This window comes from Balaenoptera ricei, chromosome 3 (genome assembly GCF_028023285.1).
Source record: "Balaenoptera ricei isolate mBalRic1 chromosome 3, mBalRic1.hap2, whole genome shotgun sequence".
In the NCBI taxonomy this organism is placed as follows: domain Eukaryota; kingdom Metazoa; phylum Chordata; class Mammalia; order Artiodactyla; family Balaenopteridae; genus Balaenoptera; species Balaenoptera ricei.
The window spans coordinates 77,692,089-77,716,251 of record NC_082641.1 but is presented as its reverse complement, the minus strand read 5'-3'; the positions used below and the strand labels follow the sequence as shown (position 1 = coordinate 77,716,251).

Here is a 24,163-nt window from a genome sequence, read left to right as displayed (position 1 = left end):
AAAATCCTCAACAAAATACTAGCAAACAGAATCCAACAACACATTAAAAAGATCATACACCAAGGAGCTGTTACAGTGGAGGATTACTGGGCTGAATTTCAATATTATGACGTAGTATGAGTGTGTTTCGTGTTTGGTAATTGCAATCATTGTTGCTTTTGTTGTGGTCATCCATTTACAATGCTTGGTGTCAGTTTGTTTATTTCTTGTAAAAATAAAATACAGTTTGTGTGTGTGAAAAAAAAAACTGTCAGAAAAAAAAAAGGATCATACACCAATATCAAGTGGGATTTATCCCAGGGATGCAAGGATTCTTCAATATATGCAAATGAATCAATGTGATACACCATATTAACAAATTGAATAATAAAAACCATATGATCATCTCAATAGATGCAGAAAAAGCTTTTCACAAAATTCAACACCCATTTATGATAAAAACTCTCCAGAAAGTGGGCATAGAGGGAACCTACCTCAACATAATAAAGGCCATATATGACAAACCCACAGGAAACATCATTCTCAATGGTGAAAATATGAAAGCATTTCCTCTAAGATCAGGAACAAGACAAGGATGTCCACTCTCATCACTATTATTCAACATAGTTTTGGAAGTCCTAGCCACGGCAATCAGAGAAGAAAAAGAAATAAAAGGAATACAAATTGGAAAAGAAGAAGTAAAACTCACTGTTTGCAGATGACATGATACCATACATAGAGAATCCTATAGATGCCACCAGAAAACTACTAGAGCTAATCAATGAATTTGGTAAAGTTGCAGGATACAAAATTAATGCACAGAAATCTCTTGCATTCCTATACACTAATGATGAAAAATCTGAAAGAGAAATTAAGGAAACACTCCCATTTACCATTGCAACAAAAAGAATAAAATACCTAGGAATAAACCTACCTAGGGAGACAAAAGACCTGTATGCAGAAAACTATAAGACACTGATGAAAGAAATTAAAGATGATACCAACAGATGGAGAGATATACCGTGTTCTTGGATTGGAAAAATCAATATTGTGAAAATGACTATACTACCCAAAGCAATCTGCAGATTCAATGCAATCCCTATCAAATTACCAACGGCATTTTTTACGCAACTAGAACAAAAAATCTTAAAATTTGGATGGAGATACAAAAGACCCCGAATAGCCAAAGCAGTCTTGAGGGAAAAAAACGGAGCTGGAGGAATCAGACTCCCTGACTTCAGACTATACTACAAAGCTACAGTAATCAAGACAATATGGTACTGGCACAGAAACAGAAACATAGATCAATGGAACAAGATAGAAAGCCCAGAGATAAACCCATGCACCTATGGTCAACTAATCTGTGACAAAGGAGGCAAGGATATACAATGGAAAAAAGACAGTCTCTTCAATGAGTGGTGCTGGGAAAACTGGACAGCTACATGTAAAAGAATAAAGTTAGAACACTCCCTAACACCAAACACAAAAATAAACTCAAAATGGATTAGAGACCTTAATGTAAGACCAGTCACTATAAAACTCTTAGAGGAAAACATAGGAAGAACACTCTTTGACCTAAATCACAGCAAGATCTTTTTTGATCCACCTCCTAGAGTAATGGAAATAAAAACAAAAGTAAACAAATGGGACCTAACGAAACTTCAAAGCTTTTGCACACCAAAGGAAACCATAAACAAGACGAAAAGACAACCCTCAGAATGGGAGAAAATATTTGCAAGCGAATCAATGGACAAAGGATTAATCTCCAAAATATATAAACAGCTCATGCAGTTCAATATTAAAGAAACAAACAACCCAATCCGAAAATGGGAAGAAGACCTAAATAGACGTCTCTCCAAAGAAGACATACAGATGGCCAAGAAGCACATGAAAAGCTGCTCAGCGTCACTAATTATTAGAGAAATGCAAATCAAAACTACTGTGAGGTACCACCTCACACCAGTTAGAATGGGCATCATCAGAAAATCTACAAACAACAAATGCTGGAGAGGGTGTGGAGAAAGGGGAACCCTCTTGCACTGTTGGTGGGAATGTAAATTGATACAGCCACTATGGAGAACAGTATGGAGGTTCCTTAAAAAACTAAAAATAGAATTACCATATGATCCAGCAATCCCACTACTGGACATATACCCAGAGAAAACTGTAATTCAGAAAGACACATGCACCCCAATGTTCATTGCAGCACTATTTACAATAGCCAGGTCATGGAAGCAACCTAAATGCCCATCGACAGACGAATGAATAAAGAAGTTGTGGTACATATATACAATGGAATATTAATCAGCCGTAAAAAGGAACGAAATTGGGTCATTTGTTAAGACGTGGATAGATCTAGAGACTGTCCTACAGAGTGAAGTAAGTCAGAAAGAGAAAAACAAATATCGTATATTAACACATGTATGTGGAACTAGAAAAATGGTACAGATGAACCGGTTTGCAGGGCAGAAGTTGAGACACAGATGTAGAGAACAAACGTATGGACACCAAGGGGGGAAAGCCGCGGTGGGGTGGGGATGGTGGTGTGGGCCTTTGGGGGCATGATCTAGATAAGAACATATGGCATAATTTATTATTTCGTCAACTCTAGTTATGTGGTAAAGCATTGTTTAACTGTCAATGAGAAAATCTCAGATTGCTCTCCTTGGAAAAGTGATTCTTTGGATAATGTTCAATTAAATTTAATAAAGGAACATTTTATTTTCTTTAAAAAAAAATGTGTTAAATCTAAAAGCTTTTGCACAGCAAAGGAAACCATTAACAAAACAAAACCCTTAGACTGGGAGAAAATATTTGCAAATGAAGCAACCGACAAGGGATTAATCTCCAAAATATACAAATAGCTCATGCAGCTCAATATCAAAAAAACAAATAACCCTATCAAAAATGGGGGGAAGATCTAAATAGACATTTCTCCAAAGATGACATACAGATGGCCAAGAAGCACATGGAAAGATGTTCAACATTGCTAATTATTAGAGAAACGCAAGTCAAAACTGCAATGAGGTATCACCTCACACCAGTCAAAAAAATCTACAAACAATAAATGCTGGAGGGGGTGTGGAGAAAAGGGAACCCTCCTGCAGTGTTGGTGGGAATGTAAATTGGTGCAGCCACTATGGAGAACAGTATGGAGGTTCCTTTAAAAACGTAAAATAGAACTACCATATGACCCAGAAATCCCACTCCTGGGCATATACCCGGAGAAAACCATAATACAAAAAGATACATGCACCCCAGTGTTCATTGCAGCACTATCTACAATAGCCAGGACATGAAAGCAACCTATGTCCATCAACAGAGGAATGGATAAAGAAGATGTGATACATACATACCACATGGAATATTACTTAGCAATAAAAAAAGAACAAAATAATGCCATCTGCGGCAACATGGATGGACCTAGAGATTGTCATACTGAGTGAAGTAAGTCAGACACAGAAAGACAAATATATGATATTGCTTATATGTGGGATCTAAAATAAAGGGGGGGTACAAATGAACTTACTTACAAAAATAGAAGTAGAGTCACGGATGTAGAAAACAAACTTGCAGTTACCAGGGGATAAGGGGGGGAGGAGGGATAAATTGTGAGATTGAGACTGACATATACACACTACTAAATATGAAATAGATAACTAATAAGAACCTACTGTATAGCACAGGGAACTCTATTCAATACTCTGTAATGACCTATATGGAAAAAGAATCTAAAAAAAAAAAAAGAGTGGATATATGTATATGTATAACTGATTCACTTTGTACACCTGAAACTAATACATTATAAATCAACTATATTCCAATAAAAATTAAAAAAAGAAAAAACTTGAAGGAAGTGAGGGAGCAAACCTTGGTGTCCTTGAGAATCAAATGGCATAGTTAGTTCAAAGTCCCTGAGATGGGAGTATACCTAACAAGTTCAATAAATAATGAAGGAGGAAAAGGGAGAGAAAAAGACTGTGAGGCCAAGGAGGTAAAGAAGAGGCAGTCTTTGTAGGACCTTGTAGACCATTGTATGTACTTTGGCTTTTACACTGAGTGCAACAGGAGGCCACTGAAGTGGTTGAGCAGAAAAGCAAGATCTGATGTGATCTAAGTTTTAATTGTGTCTCTTTGGCTGATGTGCTGAGGAACAGAATGAAAGGGAAGGGTGGAAGCAGGGAGGCCATTGAGGAGGCTAATTTTCAAGTCTGGAGACGAGATGACAGTGGTATATAAATAAAATGGACTGAGTGTTGGTACTGGGGCTAGTGAGGAGTGGTCAAATTCTGGGACTATTCAGACAAAGAACTGAATAAGATGTGCTGACAGGCTGGTTTTATAGATGTAGGGTAGTAAAAAGCTGATGTTACTAGAAATTGGAGTTCAGCATTAAAACTGCTGATGATAGAAGAATGGGCATGGCTCTGGAAAAAAGAAAAGTAATGGGGAAAGCAGGATATATATTCAAAGAATGGAGCTCAAATAGAGAAATATGGAGCAGGATTCTTGAATCAATCTGATTAAATGATGCTAAGTTTCTTTTGGTAAATGGTCTTTAAGTATCTTTGTTTATCTCTGAGGTGTTGGTGGTGGTTGGGAGTTGGACTTTCTTTTCTGACATTTGCTGATATGCTCAGATGATGAGCGTATGACAAAAAATATCATCTGAATTTGCACACTTTGCCACTGATTCCAGGATGCTTAGGCCAAGGGTCAAAAAATTAAAAAGGGAAAAGAAGGAAATGAGGACTTCTTAATTTCAGTTCAACATTTAGATTTACACATATGGTTTGGTAGGAAAATACATAGCATAGATAGTAGACAAAAAGGAAAAGCTGGTACCTCAGAGGGGAAAACCTTTTATTTAAAAATTTTCTGTTAGAGCTAATTTAAAAAATAACTCACTGAAAGTAAGAGTGAATTGGAACCATCATCATAAACTGGTGACTGTTTTTTTTAAGAAGAAGAACGTCTCCTTCTGCATCTTAAGGAATGTAAGTAGCTCTTCCATGCTGTCACCTTTGTATTCCCAGAGCCACGAAGAACCATTGACCATGCACCCCCGTGCCCAGATTTGGTTTCTAATATACTGTTCTTCTTAAAAGCAATAATGGTCTTCTTGGGAACAAATTGATTTCATGTTTTGGGGCAGGGAAAATAAAAGGGGTCAGAAGCATACTTTGTTGTTAGAAATAATTCTTTCAGTTATGTAGGAAAGTATCAAAAAAGGAAGGCATTTTAAAAGGGAAGTGCAGTCATATTGTAACCATTTAAGCATTAAAGGGAAACAAAGATGATATTAATTAGGAACAAGTTGAGTCTGTTGGAAAAAGCCATAAACTCAGGAGGAGACTAAAATGAGAAAGATAACACAAAATGCACTAAAGCATTATTATAATGCACTCGAATTTTTAAAAATATTGTCTATAATAAATGCTGTATTTTGGTGAACACAGATTATATGAACCTTACAGGAGAGTTTTGATTAATAGATTATTTATTACAAATAAGCTTATTTTTCTACAGAGATAAAAATTTAGAATTTGTAAAAGAGAGGAAAGTTGAATGGATCAATCTAGTATAATGTTTGGGGGAATGCATCAAGACTGGTTAATAGAAATACATGTGTAAAGTCAGTGAATCCAGGCCAACACGTACAGATTACTAAGATTTTGTAAAGGAACTCACAAAATAAGGAGAGGGAAACTACAGAATGTTGTTTTGCAACTGAAGAAATAAAGGGTCCCTAAAACACTGAATGAATGACCACATAGACAAGGTTTCACTAAAGGTGGAACTGCACATATCCAACTCCTGTTTGCCCTGGCAATATGGTCCTCACCTTCTGGTTACAAATTATAATGAGAGAAAACACAGTACTGTCGGCCCTTGGTATCCAGGGATTCAAGCAACCTCTGATTGAAAATATTCGGGGGGAAAAAAAAATTCCAGAAAGTTCCAAACAGCAAAACTTAAGTTTGTTGATTTACATAGCACTTACATTGTATGAGGGTTTATAAGTAATCTAGAGATGATTTAAAGTATAAAGGAGGATGTGCATAGGCTATACGCAAATACTATGCCATTTTATGTAAAGAACTTAAGCATCCACGATTTTGGTATCCTCAGGTGTTCTGGAACTAACTAATCCACATGGGATGCCTAGGGACAACTGTAAATTGTAATCAGAGGTAAAACCAAACTTATTCCAGCTGCTCCACCTTGAGGAGGAGTTGGAAGGAAGAGTCAGTGCAGCAAAGCATAACGTCACAAGAGAAATTGAATCTGTATGTGCAGGAACTTTGGTTACTGCAGACAATGTGGTTTCTCTTCAAGGTGTGCATGCAGCCAGCTTAGATAATATCAAGTGATTGCACCTGTGTGTTCTTTTCACTTGTTCTACCTACCATATAACTGCTTGTAAGAATTGCTGTGCTCTAAAGTGGCTTGGAATTATAGCAACTGTAGCAGCCCACAACTTAGCCCATCCTCTACTGTTCTACTGACGAGGAGGGTTGAGACCACAGGTGGGCTAATGGGACTTTTTTGCTAAAGTTAATAGATTAAGCCACAGTAGGACACCAGGTGTTGCAGAAATACATCTTCATTGACAGGCTAGAACAGCTTTTGGTTATCTCCAATGACAAATGCTGAAGAGTAAGAGAAGTACTGAATTTTGATGACAAAAACAGCACTAATAAAATTATGACTTCAGGATAGAAGTTGAGGCATTTAAAATAAATATACAGTATGTTAGCTCTTAAACAAATATATGATGCTTATTGTAGACCAAAAAATCTAAAAGATGTTTTGCACTTATATATTTGTACTCAATAATTAAATGAGATTCAAAGTTGCTTCTTTGTGTTATTAACCAACTCTTTCCCCCAAGTTATATACTGAAAAGCCAGAATAGCTCATAAAATTACTTAAATGAATAATGGAAATTATACTTGTCTGTTGCCTGGAATGCAGTCTAACCTGTGCTAGAACAGAGAAAGAACTACATGTCCTGTGTTTTAGAAATGCCAGAAATATTTTCTGTCAGAATGCTCATAGAAGATTTGAAGTTTTCAGAACTAAAAGTTTTGTAAGCTTGTGGATTAGTATATAAGGTTTTTGTTTCATTTTTCTTTAAACTGTACAATGTATTGTGTATGTATGCTATATTTTAACATTAAAAAATTTAAAGTAAATTGTACATTATGATTATGTATATATGCTATATTTTATATACAAGGATGTCCACTCTCACCACTTTTATTCAAAAGTAGTTTTCAAAAGTAGTTTTGGAAGTCCTAGCCACAGCTACCAGAGAAGGAAAAAAAAATCAAAGGAATCCAAATTGGAAAGGAAGAACTAAAACTGTCACTGTTTGCAGATGACATGATACTATACATAGAAAATCCTAAAGACACCACCAGAAAACTACTAGAGCTCATCAATAAATTTGGTAAAGTTTCAGGATACAAAAGTAATATTTAAAAATCTGTTGCATTTCTGTACACTAACAACAGACTATCAGAAAGAGAAGTTAAGGAAATAATCCCATTTATCATTGCATCAAAAAGAATAAAAAAAAAAAAAAAAGAATAAAATACCTAGGAATAAACCTACCTGTGGAGGTAAAAGACCTGTACTTGGAAAAGTATAAGACACTAATGAAAGAAATTGAAGACACAAAAACAGATGGAGAGATATACCATATTCTTGGATTGGAAGAATTAATATTGTTAAAATGACCATACCACCCAAGGCAATCTACAGATTCAGTGAAATCCATATCAAAATATCAATGGCATTTTTCACAGAACTAGAACAAATAATTTTAAAATTTATATGGAAACACAGAAGACCCCAAATAGCCAAAGCAATCTTGAGAAGGAAGAACAAACTGGAGAAATCAGGCTCCTGGACTTCAGATTATACTACAAAGCTATACTAATCAAAACAGTATGGTACTGGCACAAAAACAGACACATCGATCAATGGAATGGAATAGAGAGCCCAGACATAAACCCACACACTTATGGTTAATTAATCTATGACAAAGGAGGCAAGAATATACAATGGAGAAAAGACAGTCTCTTCAATAAGCTGTGCTGGGAAAACTGGACAGCTACTTGTAAAAGAATTAAATTAGAATGTTCTGTAGCACCACATACAAAAATAAACTCAGAATGGATTAAAGACCTAAATGTAAGACTGGATACTATAAAACTCCTGGAGGAAAACATAGGAAAAACACTCTTTGACATAAATAGCAGCAATATTTTTTTTTTGATCCATCTCCTAAAGCAAAGGAAACAAAAGCAAAAATAAACAAATGGGACCTAATTAAACTTAAAATCTTTTGCACAGCAAAGGAAACCATTGACTAAACAAAAAGACCACCTACTGAATGGGAGAAGATATTTGCAAATGATATGACTGGTAAGGGGTAATGTCCAACATATATAAACAGCTCATACAACTCAACATTTAAAAATCTAACAACCTGATTAAAAAATTGGCAGAAGAACTGAAAAGACATTTTTCTAAAGAGGAAATGCAGATTGCCAACAGGCACATGAAAAGATGCTCAGCGTTGCTAATCATCAGGGAAATGCAAATCAAAACCACAATGAGATATCTCCTCACACCTGTCAGAATGACTGTCATCAAAAAGAACACAAATAAATGTTGGTGAGGATGTGGAGAAAAAGGAACCCTCCTACACTGTTGCTGGGAATGTAAATTGGTGTAGCCACTATGGAAAACAGTATGGAGATTTCTCAAAAAACTAAAAATAGAACTGTCATATGACCCAGCAATTAGACTCCTGGGTATATATCCAAAAAATCAAAAACACTAATTCGAAAAGATACATGCACCCCAATGTTCATAGCAACATTATTTACAATTGCCAAGGTATGGAAGCAACCTAAGTGTCCATCAACAGATGAATGGATAAAGAAGATGTGGTGTATATATACAATGGAATATTAGCCATAAAAAAGAATGAAATTTTGCAGTTTGCAGCAAAATGGATGGACTTGGAGGGCATTAAAGTGAAATACGTCAGACAGAGAAAGACAAATACTGTATGTTATCACATATATGTGGAATCTAAAAAATACAACAAACTAGTGAATAAAACAAAAAAGAAGCAGACTCACAGATATAGAGAACGAACTAGTGGTTACCAGTGGGGAGAGGGAAGGGGGGGAACAACATAAGGTTAGGGGATTGGAAAAAAGGGGTTATTATGGGATTATATGAAATCATGTATGTTAAACTTTTGAAAATTGTAAAGCACTGTAGAATTTAAAGAACTTTTCATTCAATTAAAAAAACCCAGATATCTCAAGTTGATGAATTTAGCACTTTTCTGTATATGGAAAGATGCAAGAGTCTGGGATCATTAAAATCATTCCTTTGATATGCACCTTAACTAATAAAAAAATTTTAAAGTAAATTGTACATTATGTATTATATATATATGCTATATTTTATCATTTAAAAATTTTAAAGTAAGCTGGGAAAATATTCGTAACAGTTTTGAATAAGAATTATTATTTGAACAATTCAAACACTGAATGATATTTGAATACGAATTGTTTACTTTTGGGACTTCCCTGGTGGTGCAGTGGTTAAGACTCTGCGCTCCCAATGCAGGGGCCCGGGGTTTGATCCCTGGTCAGGGAACTAGATCCCACATTCATGCTGCAACTAAGAGTTCACATGCCACAACTAAGGAGCCCATGTGCCGCAACTAAGGAGCTGGAGAGCTGCAACTAAGGACCCTGTGAGCCACAACTAAGGAGCCTGCCTGCACAACTAAGATCCAGTGCAACCAAATAAATAAATACATATTAAAAAAAAAGATTGTTTACTTTTTTTTTTAAACATCTTTATTGGAGTATAATTGCTTTACAATGGTGTGTTAGTTTCTGCTTTATAACAAAGTGAATCAGTTATACATATACATATGTTCCCAAGATTGTTTACTTTTGAAAGAGCTCTTTTTTAAAAAATCAATGCAAAAAACAGATAAATCCAGAGAGAAAAATGAAAAAATTTATATTTTTAGGCTACTAACTTAATTCTGGATATTTATCCTAAGGAAAAAATCATATATTCATATAAAGATTTAAATACCTGGGGTGGGACCAATGAGTTGTAAGGAGGGTGGGAGATAATTATTGGACACTTAGTATCAGGCACAGTGTACAGTTATGTGGTACTTGTCTCTGCCTGAAGTAGATTTTAATAATGCACTGGAAACAAATGGGTGGTTGCTGGTAGGGTGAGGGGGGATGGAGGGAGGGAGCAGTGTGAGCAAAACAGGTGAAGGGGATTAAGAGGTACAAATCTCCAGTTCTATAATAAGTAATGGGAATACAATATACAGCATAAGGAAGATGATCAATAATATTGTAATAACTTTGTATGGGGACAGATGGTTACTAGGCTTGTGGTATTCATTTCATACTGTTTGCAAATGTCAAATTATATAGTATACCTGAGACTAACAATATTGTACATCAACTATATTTTAAATTAAAAATTTTTTAATAAATAAATACTGCACTGGAGAATCACACATCAGTCACTTTTCAAAGGCTTATTTTCCAGAAAAGAGAACCCGTGCAAAAAACATCCAAAATCAGAATGGCTGTAGCTTTAGCCAAGATCAACCGAGGAACATTAATTCAAGGATTGAACAGCATATCCAGATCCTCCAAATCAGTTGCCAAACTTCTGCAGCCTCAGCTTGCTTGCAGACTTTTAGAGTTAAGGGACATATCTCATCGTCTGCTCAAGGAAGTTAATACACCAAAGCAACCCCTATATAACCTGCAGGTAAATAAATACTGCATTTGCACAGGCTATGGATCTTTTTTTAGGAAGTATTTTGAAATTGTAAGATTTGGAAAATGAAAATGTAGCACATTTGGTTGTCCTAGATGTAAAACAAGAATAGTTGGATAAGAGAAATAAATAGATGGGCCTTTTTTCAGTATAGTATATTCTCTCGTTTAAATAAATGTGAAAAAGGAAGTAATGCAGACTTTTTTCTCCCTTGTTATTTGATTGAACTAAATGAAACTATCAATTTCAAATGGTTCAACCTAAATATAAGCATGCAAATTACCACTTATGTCAAATCTGAAAGAAATTCTACAACAAGCCTTAAAAATGATGTGCTTTGTGTCCTTTTCCCCATAACCTTGTTATGTTTCCAAGATAATCTTTGACATAACATATTGAGTATATTTAGCTATAAACTCATTTCGATAGACCTGTCAGTGTCCAGGTCTGTTTCAAATACGTGTTCTATGTTGTTTTATTGAGGCCCTATTATATTTTGTCAAAGTTTTTCAGGACCAGTTTCTTTTTTTCTGAACTTTATGGCACAAAACTCTGGGTTTTTCAATCTGGGCATTACTCAAAGCATCCCTTTGTTGAAGGGAGAGTTAAGCCAGAAAGGAGATGTATTAGTTCTTGTACTCAATCCAGAGTTGAGAAGGTTTCAGGCATAGCTGGATATAGGTACTCAAATGATACCTTCAGGATCCTGTTTCTCTCTTTTACTGATCTCTTGGCTCTGCTTTCTCTGTGTTGACTCCATTCATAGACTGACTTTCCCCTCGTGGTCACAAGATGATTTGCAACTGTTCCCAGGCTACATCCTTCCAGGTTCAACTACAGCAGAAAAGAATGAGTCCTTGACCCAGCATTCCTGGCCAAGTCCTGAGGTTCACTCTTAGAGAATGGCTTACCTCTTAACCAGGGAAATGGGGGTGCATTGATTGGCCTAGGACTTGATTACCTGCTTCATTTCTAGAGTAGGGGTTGGAGCCCCATCGAGACAACATGACTTAAGAATGGGGAAAGGATGAATCCTCAAACAAAAATCTGTGTTGTTTTAAGAAGATGAGAAAATAGATGATGGGTGGCTAAAATAAACAAAATATTCAGTATATAGGAATCTCTTTTTAATAAAAGATTTTGACATTTCCAGAAATCATCAGATATTTCAATTATGAATTGCCTGAGACAACATTTATAAAAGGCTCCTTTATAATACCTGATGTTTGAGAAAGTAAAAAATGGTTTCTGTTTGTTAACCATTGGATTTCTGAGCACTATAAGGCTTATTCCTGTATCTTTAGATCATCAAAAAGAAACATAGCTGAACTGTATTATTTTAAATTCCTAATGAAATGTCTTTCTGAATCTAATGTTTTGCCTTGCTGTTTCTTTCCTTGCATTGTTAGACCCATAGTTTTTATAGAGAGTTGATATAAGAAGTATCCTTTGAAGAATATTTCTGTATTTATTATGAAATTATGTTTAAAGACACTGTCCATTATTGTTATTTACAGTCTTTCTTTTTTCTCCTCTTTGCTAAGTTAAAACTGTGAAGGAGCTGAGATTTTACACTATTTATGAGCTAACAAGTTAGCCTGCCAGTTATAGAAATACATAGGCACACACACTGCCAGAAGAGACAAGCAAAAGCAGCAGCCAGAGCAGTATCTTGTGTCAGTTCCCACAGGGCAATGTGGTGACAGCCAGATGTTACCTATGCATGTAGTAAGTTACATTGCAGGAGAGGAACCTTGAAATCAGGAGACTCATCTTTTTATAGGAATCCTGGCACGTCTGCCCAGCATCTGAGAGAGAAGGGGGTGGGGGAGGGAGAGGGGGAGAGAGAGAGAGAGAAACAAATGTTTCTGGAGGGTAAGGAGAAGGTTTTATCTTTAGTGCCCTGTGACATATCTTGGGAAGTACATCTCTAGATCCCTCCAAAGGAATATACTTCCTCTAGCTTACAAAGCTGTTTGCTATTCAACCATATCCTTTGCTCAGAAGGCCCAATCTGCACGGCTGGGGGTCCCCAACCCAGTTAGGAACGGGGCTGCAGAGCAGGAGGGGAGCGGCGGGTGAGCAAGCGAAGCCTCATCCGTATTTGCAGCCCCTCCGCATCACTCGCATTACCGCCTGAGCTCTGCCTCCTGTCAGATCAGTGGCAGCATTAGATTCTCATAGGAGCGTGAACCCTACTGTGAACGGCGCATGCGAGGGATTTAACTTGCATGCTCCTTATGAGAATCTAATGCCTGATGATCTGAGGTGGAGCTGAGGCGGTGATGCTAGCGCTGGGGAGCGGCTGCAAATAACAGGTTATCATTAGCAGAGAGGTTTGACTGTGCAGAGACCATAATCAATTGCTTGTAGACTCATATCAAATCCTGTCAGTGGGGCTTCCCTGGTGGCGCAGTGGTTGAGAATCTGCCTGCCAATGCAGGGGCACAGGTTCGACCCCTGGTCCGGGAAGATCCCACATGCCGCGGAGCAACTAAGCCCGCGAGCCACAACTACGGAAGCCTGCGCACCGAAAGCCTGTGCTCCGCAACAAGAGAAGCCACCACAATGAGAAGCCTGCACACTGCAATGCAGAGTAGCCCCCGCTCACCACAACTAGAGAAAGCCCGAGCACAGCAATGAAGACCCAACACAGCCAAAAATAAAATAAATTAATTAAACAAACAACCCTATCAGTGAGTGGCAAGTGAAAACAAGCTCAGGGCTCCCACTGATTCTGCATTGTGGTGAGTAGTATAATTATTTCATTATATATTACAATGTAATAATAATAGAAATAAAGTACACAATAAATGTAATGTGCTTGAGTCATCCCGAAACCATCGGCCCCCACCCCTGGTCCGTGGAAAAATTGTCTTCCATGAAACTAGTTCCTGGTGCCAAAAAGGTTGGGGACTGCTGCTGTACAGGAATGAGAGATATCTATGGAGAATTGTCTCACAATACTCATGAAAATTCAGTGGCAGGAAAATAATCTCCCTTTTCAGTGGAATCTGTTTCCTTCTATCCAGTAATGAGAACTAAAAAACACAATGTGCTTGCCTTTTGCCTTGACTGACAGTGAGTTTCCACAGGTGAATTTAGAGCTCATTTGTGATAACTTATTCCAGGAAATGAGATGAAGGAACCAGGTTGAGGGACTAAGTGATTTGTCCAGGGTCCATATACTGTCTCTTTTGACATCAATACAGAATCAACACCTATGAAATATCTTCTCTTTTGCTCTTGTTCTAATTGTCTTAGGAGCTAGCTTTAATTTTTAAAATCTTATCAATAAAATATTTCAAAATATATAAAAAATAGTTTATCAGAAGTCCCACCCAAATTTAAACTGGTAGTAATATTTTGCCATATTGCCTTTAGATATCTGTTTTATAAAAAGAAATATAATTAACCATGCTCTGATCCCTTCCTTTTTTTTTTTCTACCAAAGGTAATCATTATCCTGAAGTTGATGTAAGCATTTCCATGCATATTTTATATTTTAACTACATTGGTATGCATCTATCATCCTATGCATATTTAAAATTTATATAAATGATATGATACTGTACTTACCCTTCTGAAACTTCCTTTTTCCACTCAACATTTTTGATATATATAGCTATGGTTCTATGGTTTATTACTTTAACTTCTTTGTGGTATTCCATTATAAGAAAAAATAATCCACAGTTTATCTGTTACTGAACAGATGGACAATTTAGTTTCCAAAATTTTTGTATTACAAACAGTGCTTCATTGAACACTCTTTTAAATGACTCCTCGTCCGTATGTATGAGACATTTCTCCAGGTATATATCTACAAGGGGGATTGCTGGGTCATGAGGGATACACATCTTCAATTTTATTAGCTGTTGTCAAAATGCTTTTTAGAATGGGTACATATTCTTGGGAGCCTTTGTGATTTTTGAATTTGAGGATAATTTCAATTCTGGAAAACTCTTAGCCATTATTTCTTCAAGTATTGCCTCTTTCTCATTTTATCTAATCTCATCTTCTGGAATGCCTACTAAACATACTTTGGACCTTCTCATTTTATTCTTTATGTCCACTTACCTTCTTCTTATTTTCCTTTTCTTTATCTCTTTTTGATACATCCTGAATAACTTCCTCTGACCTGTCTTCCAGTTAACCAGCTCTCTCCAGCTGTATCTAATATGCTCTTTTACTTATTAAATGTCTTTTAAATTTCAAACATTATATTATCTCTAGAAATTCTATTTGGTGTTTTCCCCCAAATTTCCACTTCTTTCAAAGTGTCCTTTTATAGGTTTATTTCTTTTTAAAAATCTATTTTAAAAATACTTATTTATGGTCTTTTGAAATATTATTCTTTGAGACTTTGGGGGGATGCTAATCTTTCTGACTATTGTGATCTATATTGTGTCTCCTCATTATTCCTTTGTTTTGTTTTAATTTAAAGTTTTTCTCCAATAAGGATTAAAAAAAAAATAAAGGGGCTTCCCTGGTCGTGCAGTGGTTGAGAATCTGCCTGCCAATGCAGGAGACACGGGTTCAAGCCCTGGTCTGGGAGGATCCCACATGCCGCGGAGCAGCTGGGCCCGTGAGCCACAGTTACTGGGCCTGCGCGTCTGGAGCCTGTGCTCTGCAACAAGAGAGGCCACAATAGTGAGAGGCCCGCGCACCGCGATGAAGAGTGGCCCCCACTTGCCGCAACTATAGAAAGCCCTTGCACAGAAACGAAGACCCAACACAGCCATAAATACATAAATAAGTAAATAAATAATTTTTAAAAAATGCTGGGTGATACCCATGCTTAAAAAAAAAAAAAGAAATCCCTTCTGGTCTTGGTGGTAGAACTGTTCCTCTAGAGGATTTTGCTTGTGCTCTGGAGGTATCAGTCCTTGGTGGAGACCAGCTTCCTCACCTTCTTTTTGGATTGGTGGGTGCAGTTTTTCTAGTCCCCCTTTCAATGAGATTGCAGCTCTGCAAAGACCTGATCCTCACCTCATACGCATCCAAGTCTCATCTCCAGGATCTTTATTAAAACTCAAGCCCCCAGCCATTATTTCAGGATCCAGTAGCAACCCCAGAGTTCCTGGGACATAATCTCACACACTTACTGCTTGGCTTTTAGTTCCCTCTTCTTTCCTGGCATAGGAGGACTTCTTCCTTCCTTCCTCTCCCCTCCCTCTCTCCCTTCCTTCTTTCTTTCCTTCCTTCCTTCCACTTTTTGTAAACTCAGTCTTGTATTAAATTTTTGGAGTTTGATTTTATATAGAATTTCTAGATTTTTTTGTGTGAGAGGTTCCCCACTAGCTAGTCTGCCACGTTACTGGAACTAGATGTCCTTCAGCTTTACTTCTTAATATCTTTTACAAGTTATAAGATGGTTAAATTTCTTTTTGGAAGTAAATGAGGTGTAATTCTACTTTTTCATTCACTTGGTAAACATTATTTTTATTGAAAACCTGACATATAAAATCAAGAGTTTAGGTACTAGGGATTCATAGATGTCCCATGGACTATAAGGATGATAGGCAAGTAAGCAATGTCAGTAGAGTGTACTGAGTGCATGATTAAAGTGTGCAAAGTGTACTATGGAAGCATCAACAAGGAGCATATAATTCCTAAGAGTGTAATCAGTGTAGGCTTTCTAGAAGATAATACTGGATCTGAGACTTGAAGGAAGGGAAATTAGCCCAGTGAAGAAGTAGGAGAATCATTCAAGGAAGCGAACAGTGTATATTAAGAAGCTGAGGCAAGAGAGAGCATGACTTATGTAGGAAATGTAAGTAGTTCCATATGGCTGAAGTGTGATAAGTGGGAACAGTCCCAAGTCAGAGCTTCTGGGGTCCTTGAGGGTTAGGAGTGAGGAAGAAGCTTTTCTTGGGTAATATGTATTAGCTAGGGTGGAGATTCAGGATTGCCACTGAATGGAACCTAAGTTGTAGCAAGGAAGAAAACAACATAGCTCAAATGTGGAAGCCTCAGTGAGGAAAGAAATAGAAGTATGAATAGTGAAGATAATGGCCTGGAGAATTAAAAGAACAACAGAGTAATATATGAGGTGTGGTGGCGGTCAGTGAATTGGTCTGTGAATGGAATGTATCCATGGTGCCAGAGTGTGCTGAGAGGTAAATGGCATAGCACAGAGTACAGCTTACCTGGAGTAGATTCCAGCACGAATTACTTCAAGAATTGTCAGGCTGGGGCTTCCCTGGTGGCGCAGTGGTTGAGAATCTGCCTGCCAATGCAGGGGACATGGGTTCAATCCCTGGTCCTGGAAGATCCCACATGCTGCGGAGCAACAAAGCCCGTGCGCCACAACTACTGAGCTTGCATGCCACAACTACTGAAGCCTGCGCATCTAGAGTCCGTGCTCTGCAACAAGAGAAGCCACCGTGATGAGAAGCCTGCGCACCGCAACGAAGAGTAGCCCCCGCTCACTGCAACTAGAGAAAGCCCGCGCACAGTAACAAAGACCCAGCACAGCCAAAAATAAATAAATAAAATTTAAAAATTAAAAAAAAAAAAATTGTCAGGCTGCCTGTATCAAGATGGAACTTTGTGGTGTGTAGAAATATAAGAAGTGAAATATGGAATTACTATGCCAGGGGATATGCTTTGTGGATGCATGGAGGGCATCACTTTAGAAAGGTAAGCGGCCTAGTTAACCTATCAGATGGTAAGTGTCAAAGATCCTCTTCATGTGCTCTGTCTCATCACTGATCTGAGGATGATGAATGATGGAAAGATGCATTTCTACCTTAAATGGTTCTACCAAAACTCTGCTGGCTATCATGTAGCTTGGAATGCCAGTCAGGCAGATTACTTCCCTCAAGAACTCGAAATAGAGGAGCGTTGTCATTAGGACACTGCCTATAACTAGGTAGTGTTTCAGCTTTTTGGTGTGGTCTGAGATGAAGCATATAGTGATGGTCTCGTCAAGATAATTAAGAGTATAGACGCTGTCACAGGAGCTCTCTTGACAATCTATCCAGGCCTTTTTGGTTGCATGTTCAGCTGTAGAGTGTGTGCTGTGTATCTTAGCATATTTAATGATATTGTGCCAAATATGAACTACCCAAAGACCCAGCCAATATAAGTGGCCTGAAGAGATTCCAGTGGCCTGTGACATGAGCACAGAGAGTTGGGGTCAGGGCTGTCCAACTGGCCATCTTGTTAAAAGAGACTTCCTTTGCACCTGGCTATATGGGTGCTGAGTCAGGTTGCTCCTCAAACCTTTCCCCATTCTGCAGGGCTGAGATTATAGTGGTATACCTGCTCCTTCTACAAGGGGCCTTAGAAACGGAAAACTGAGAAGTTCCTGGTGATTTTTAATATCCCCAGCAGCAGTACTTACAGAATGCTGCATCTGCTTAGCCTTGTAAGCTGCCTGGCTGAGTGAAGCTTGCAGCTTAGGCTTCAGTGACCTAGATAATTGGTTTGAATGCTGACTTCAGCCAAGACACGTCAGCTCCCAGACATAGTTGTTGACTTTGGCAGCCCAACGCAGGGCCACAGGACCAGGAGCTCTTTCTGTGATAGAATCTTCCTTATAGTGGCATTAGAGATGTCTATTTCTACTTTGTACAGACTCTGTGGAGTGGCATAGGCAAGAGATGGGCAAAGTAAAGAAAACTCTTAGCCTCAAAAGTGTGTGTGCCATAAGTGGATCCCAGTGAACTTGTGCTGCCTTCTTCAGGATGAAGGTCAGAGGCTTATCTAAGTAAAGTTTCTTCCTCACCCCCACCCTCCAAGGTAGACTCCAGTTTGGGGTTTAAACTGTAAACCTCACAAATATCAGGAACTTCTGTAGCTCCTTGATGGGCTTGCCATGAGGCTATCTTGGGTGGTATAATTCAAGACCTGGGAAAAAAAGACAATTCCTAGAAAGTAGAAGTCTTGGAATCTTGAAGACATACTTTTGCAGGTTGGCCAAGAGGTTGGGACATTTGAGCTTTTATAGGACCACCTGATTAAGAGCTCATTCAAGAACAATGCTCCACAGGATGTTAATACTGGGATAAATAAAGTCAGATAGCTTTCTTTTCTGTGGACTGCTAGGAGTCTTTCCTGTCTTCACAAGTATTGTGGGTTGCTAAGCAAAGACATGATCATGTAGCTTTCCCAAACCTATAGGAAACACTATTTTCTGAACCTATAAAACCAGTCAGTGCTTCTTCCAACACTTATTTGTGAATCACTGTTAGAGTTTTTTCCCCTATAACTCCCTTGATATCTCTCATCAAGATGGTTTTGGACAACATAAATTAAGTTGGACCTGGTAATTCTCCAACCTGCAGGTTATCTGTAAGTGGGTCTCTATTTTCTAAATAGCTTATAGTTTGCTTTTTTGTGATTTATCTCATTATTAGTGAAAATAAGATGAATATAGATATTTCTTTTATGAGACAAGGCAGTCAGAATTATGTGGGAGAAGTGGAGCATGAAATAATGTGGGAGAAATTTAGTTAAAGATTGAAATATCCATGTATCTTATATGTTAATATTAACAAATTCAAAAAAGAAATATATGGGTATAATATATATTTTTTTTATAATGAGAGCTTCTGGGAACTACAGTTTTGTCTTTTATTTTATTTTATTTATTTATTTATTATTTACGGCCGTGTTGGGTCTTCGTTTCTGTGCAAGGGCTTTCTCTAGTTGTGGCAAGTGGGGGCCACTCTTCATCGCGGTGCGCGGGCCTCTCATTATCGTGGCGCCTCTTGTTGCGGAGCACAGGCTCCAGACGCGCAGGCTCAGTAATTGTGGCTCACGGGCCTAGTTGCTCCGCGGCATGTGGGATCTTCCCAGACCAGGGCTCGAACCCGTGTCCCTGCATTGGCAGGCAGATTCTCAACCACTGCGCCACCAGGGAAGCCCTATGGGTATAATATTGATATCAAGATACTTCTAACTTAAAATGCAAATAAAATTCATGTAACAATGAGGTTAAGATAAAAATTTTTGAAATAGGCCAAGACAATCTATACGAAGCCTTCCATTTTCCAAATTTCTCCTGTTTATCTCAGTTTTTACCATACACTATTCCTGCTCATAGCAAACCAAAATGAAACAGTGTGGTTTATAATATGAAAAACATGTATTGCAAGTGAGTCATAAAATGGAAAAATGGCTACTTAGCCAGTAGCCACATAAATTTTGGAGGAAATGTATTTTCTACAGGGCTGATTTATTACAGGAATAGCAAGTATTTATTAAAGGCATTAAAATGGTGAAAAAGTGACCCTTAGGCAATATACAGATTCATCGTTGAGAAGCGTAACATATATAAAATACATATTTATTTTGAAACTAATCAATTTTAATTACTTTTAGGTGAAGGACAAAAATCTGAAAAAGAAAGATGCAGTGAAACGGAAACAGAGAGTAATTTTCCCTGCATGCAGACACCACTTTTATTTTTATTGTATGTGGCCTACCAATTATTGACTATGGACCTTCCACTTAAACATTCATATATTCACAAACTCATGAACCTTTTACTCTACTAGGAGGCATTCTGTTGGAGTATATCTGATTTCCTTCCTAACCTCTGCTTCCTACTTATATGTTTGTCTCCTTATAGCCCAATAGTGGGATTCAGTGTCATGCTATCATTTTGATTCTTTCAGCAAGAGGGAAAGAGCAGCAGCTGCTTCATTTCATGGAAACTCTTTCCAGAAGCCAGGAACTCTGGGAAATTTTCCAGACTGACTTATGGAGAGAGTGGGCTAAAACTGCCCCCACCTATGCCTATGTGTAGGAGTTGGTATGGCCTGAAAGGTAGAGAATAAAAGGGGAAACTCCCCTTCCCCCTCCCTCCTTACCCCACCATCTCTTAGCTACTAGACTAGATAGTATTCTTGGCTTCAGCATTCCATAAATCACTTGAGAGAAGAAGGGAAATTGTGATGGGCAGTTTTGTTGTTCATCAGTAGTGGCAGCAGTAAGCAAAAACTGAGTATAGTACAACAACAAGCACTTAGAACAGGACCTGGTACACAGTGCCATGTAAATGTCTGTTCAATAAAATATTATCACACGTTCTTCAGAAGCACCTTTTAAAAGCCTGCAATATACCGTTGGGTGGATATAGCATAATTTACTGAGCCATTCTGCTATCATTATTTCAGTTTTTCAATGTTATAAATAACTTTTTAATGAACACATACATACTCTTCTTTCTAATTGGTGTGCATTTTTACTGTGCATTTACATGATTTTAGGATACAGCCTGTACCTTTTGGGAGTTACTGAAGCCTCTGAGTGGCTTGGCTTTTACTTCAGAGGAGCATGGCTAACTGCCACTTCACTGCTGAATGGGAAGGGAATGTTTTTCCTAATGTCATCATTTCATATCCTTATAGCTCAAGGCAACAGAGGTAGCCTGTAAGAGAGTATGGGTCCCTTAATCTGAATATATTATACTGGTCCCTTAAACTGAATATATTATACTGTTATGTTGAGGCAGGGACACCTTCTAGAAGGTAGAAACATCTGAGAGACAAATTCTTTATTGGTGTAAACATCTACATTTCAAAAAGCATGCTGAATATGAGCACAGAGTATTTCCTGAAGCTTAATGATCATCTAAGGTTAATGCCTGGCCTTCAGCAGTCTCATGATTAAAATTTCCAAGCAGGTCATTAATCTCCAGGAAATGCTTGGTATTTTGATTGCTGTTTGCTTAATTGAAGAGGTGAAGAATTTAGTAAAGGATGACTACATTAATTTGGACAAAGACTGCTTTTCTAACAGGCACAGCGGCACCCCCTAGTGAGCACACTTGGTAAATGTAAGAAAGTTAAAGTAATTCAGATTTTGGAAATGCAAGAATTTTTATAGATTTGTCATAGATTTAAATTAGCAAAAGAAAGTATCTTTTTGTAAAGGAGAAAAACAATATATTTTCAGGATGTGAGAAAACTCAGATCTAAAGTAGATGACTTTATAAATATTTGAATTCTCATTTTACAATAACATTGTAAAATTTAACATTGTAACATTGAAAATTTTTTGTTTTAATAAGAAAACTCTTTCGTTTTTTCAGGTCAGAAAGGGATCTTTCTTTGAAATCATTTCTTTCCCAGCAAAGACTGCTTTAACTAGCATAATGTATGCTTCATATGCAGCACTCATTTATTTGGTAAGTTAAAAAGATTATTAGAATCTAGAAATAAATATACTTATTTTATGTAAAGATGTACTGTATAGTCCATTCATAAACCAAGGTATTTAAATTCTCTTGTTACACAGAATAATTTTACATTAAAAAATTACATTTCTAAGGAGCCAAGTCAATCCACCAAAAACTAAGTTGCTTAAATAACTAAAATTATTTTATTTTTATAAAACTTATTACTATTTGCTCAAAACATTTTGGTTTTGCTTTCATTTAGCTACAGTTGTTTTGTTTCAGCCATTGTGCCATGGTTGGTTAAAGTTCAGTATTCTGTCTTTTGAATTCCAGAAGTGTTCATTAAAAAGCATGACAAAGATAAAAAGAATTTTATAAATTATAAGGGTTATTTTCTTTTAATCCACTGCCATTTATACTTATCTTTAATTTTTTAAAAAATGTATAACATACAAAGAGAAAAGTACACACCTTGATGAATTATCAGAAAATTTATTAATCTATGTATCACACAGGTCAAGAAACACAACATTATACCATCATGTTAGAAGACTCTTTCTTGCCCCTCACAATCACTAACCTCTTTTTTTTTTTTAATTAATTAATTTTATTTATTTATTTTTGGCTGTGTTGGGTCTTTGTTGCTGCGTGCAGGCTTTCTCTAGTTGCGGTGAGCAGGGGCTACTCTTCGTTGTGGTGTGCAGGCTTCTCATTGTGGTGGCTTCTCTTGTTGTGGAGCACGGGCTCTAGGCACGCAGGCTTCAGTAGTTGCAGCACGCAGGCTCAGTAGTTGTGGCTCACGGGCTCTAGAGTGCAGGCTCAGTAGTTGTGGCGCACGGGCTTAGTTGCTCCATGGCATGTGGGATCTTCCCGGACCAGGGCTCAAACCCATGTCCCCTGCATTGGCAGGCGGATTTTCAACCACTGCACCACCAGGGAAGTCCCACTAACCTCTTCTGTAAAGGCAATCATTATTTTGACTTCTAATACCATAGTCAGTTTTGTTTGCGTTGTATATAAATGAAATCGTATACTATATGTTCTTTTGTATTTGTCTTGTTTTGCTTAACATTATCATTGTGAGATTTGTTGCCTATAACAGTAGTTTGTTGTCATTGCTGTGTAGTATTCCATTGATTGAATATATAGCTATTTATCCATTCTATTTTTGAATATTTAGGTTATTTACAACTTTGGCTATTGTGAATAAGGTTGCTATGAATATTCTTGTACATGTGTTTTGGTGAAATTGCTGGATTGTAGAATTTGCATATGTTCATCTCTAGTAGATATTGCCAAAGTTTTCCAAAATGGTTTTAACAATTCATCCTGGCAGATTATTAATCCTAGTTGCTCTGTATCATCACTGACACTTGGTATTGTCAATCTTTTCCAGTATAGCTGTACTTGCAGGTATGTAGTACTATCACCTTGTGGTTTTAATTTGCATTTTCTTGATTAATGAGATTGAATACTTTTATACATTAATTGGACATTTGGATATCCTCTTTTGTTAATTTCTGTTAGTCTCTTCTCATTTTCCTACTTGGAGTTGTCCATCGTTTTATTATCAAATTGTACTTTCAACTATATTACTAGAACAAGCCCTTTTTTGGTTGAATATGGGCAGATTTCTTTTATTTTGTGACTAGGCCTTTCACTTTCAGCAGTGTCTTTTAAAACAGAAGTTCTTAATTTTAATGTAGTCCAATTTATTAATCTTTACATTAAGTGCTTTTTATGTCTTAATTAGGGAATCTTGACGTACATCCTAGGTCCTGAAACTACTCCCTCTGATATATCCTAGGAGCTTTGTTATTTTGCCTTTCACTTTTAGATTACATCTGGAATTGGTATGAGGTAAGGGTAAAATTTTTCCTCCATTGGTATCCAGTTGATCCAACTCAATTTATTGGGTAAGAAAAAACCCTTTTCCTATTGCCCAGAACACCTCTTTTTTAATAAATCAAATGTTCTTAGGTATGTAGGTCTGTTTATATTCTCTCTGTTCTAGTCAGCTGATCTGTTTGTCTTCTTGCACCAATTCAACACTGTATTATTTACAGGAGCTTTACAATAAGTCTTGATAACTGGTAGAATTTCTCTTTCCAATCTATGAACATGGTATATTCCTCTGTTTATTTAGATCTTCTTTAATTTCTCTTAATAATTTTTATGGCTTTTTTTGTTAGAGGT

General features: G+C 37.2%; 1 protein-coding gene across 7 annotated transcripts in view; it reads left to right on the top strand.

Annotated features, from left to right (window-relative positions):
* The window catches only part of SPATA9 (spermatogenesis associated 9), an 81,117-nt gene that overhangs the window by 51,586 nt on the left and 5,368 nt on the right, over nucleotides 1–24,163 (top strand). For 5 of the 7 annotated variants that reach the window (XR_009502352.1, XR_009502355.1, XR_009502351.1 and 2 more), the window contains one exon: nucleotides 21,881–21,976. The exons of 1 other annotated variant lie outside the window; for it this stretch is intronic. Coding sequence is in view for 1 of the 6 variants with exons in the window: in XM_059916800.1 (XP_059772783.1) it covers nucleotides 10,600–10,827; nucleotides 21,881–21,980 (328 nt within the window). In the remaining 5 variants the exon portion in view is untranslated. Of the gene's footprint in view, nucleotides 1–10,599; nucleotides 10,828–21,880; nucleotides 21,981–24,163 lie in introns of all 7 variants that reach the window. One more of the 7 variants, XM_059916800.1, reaches the window with a different exon arrangement.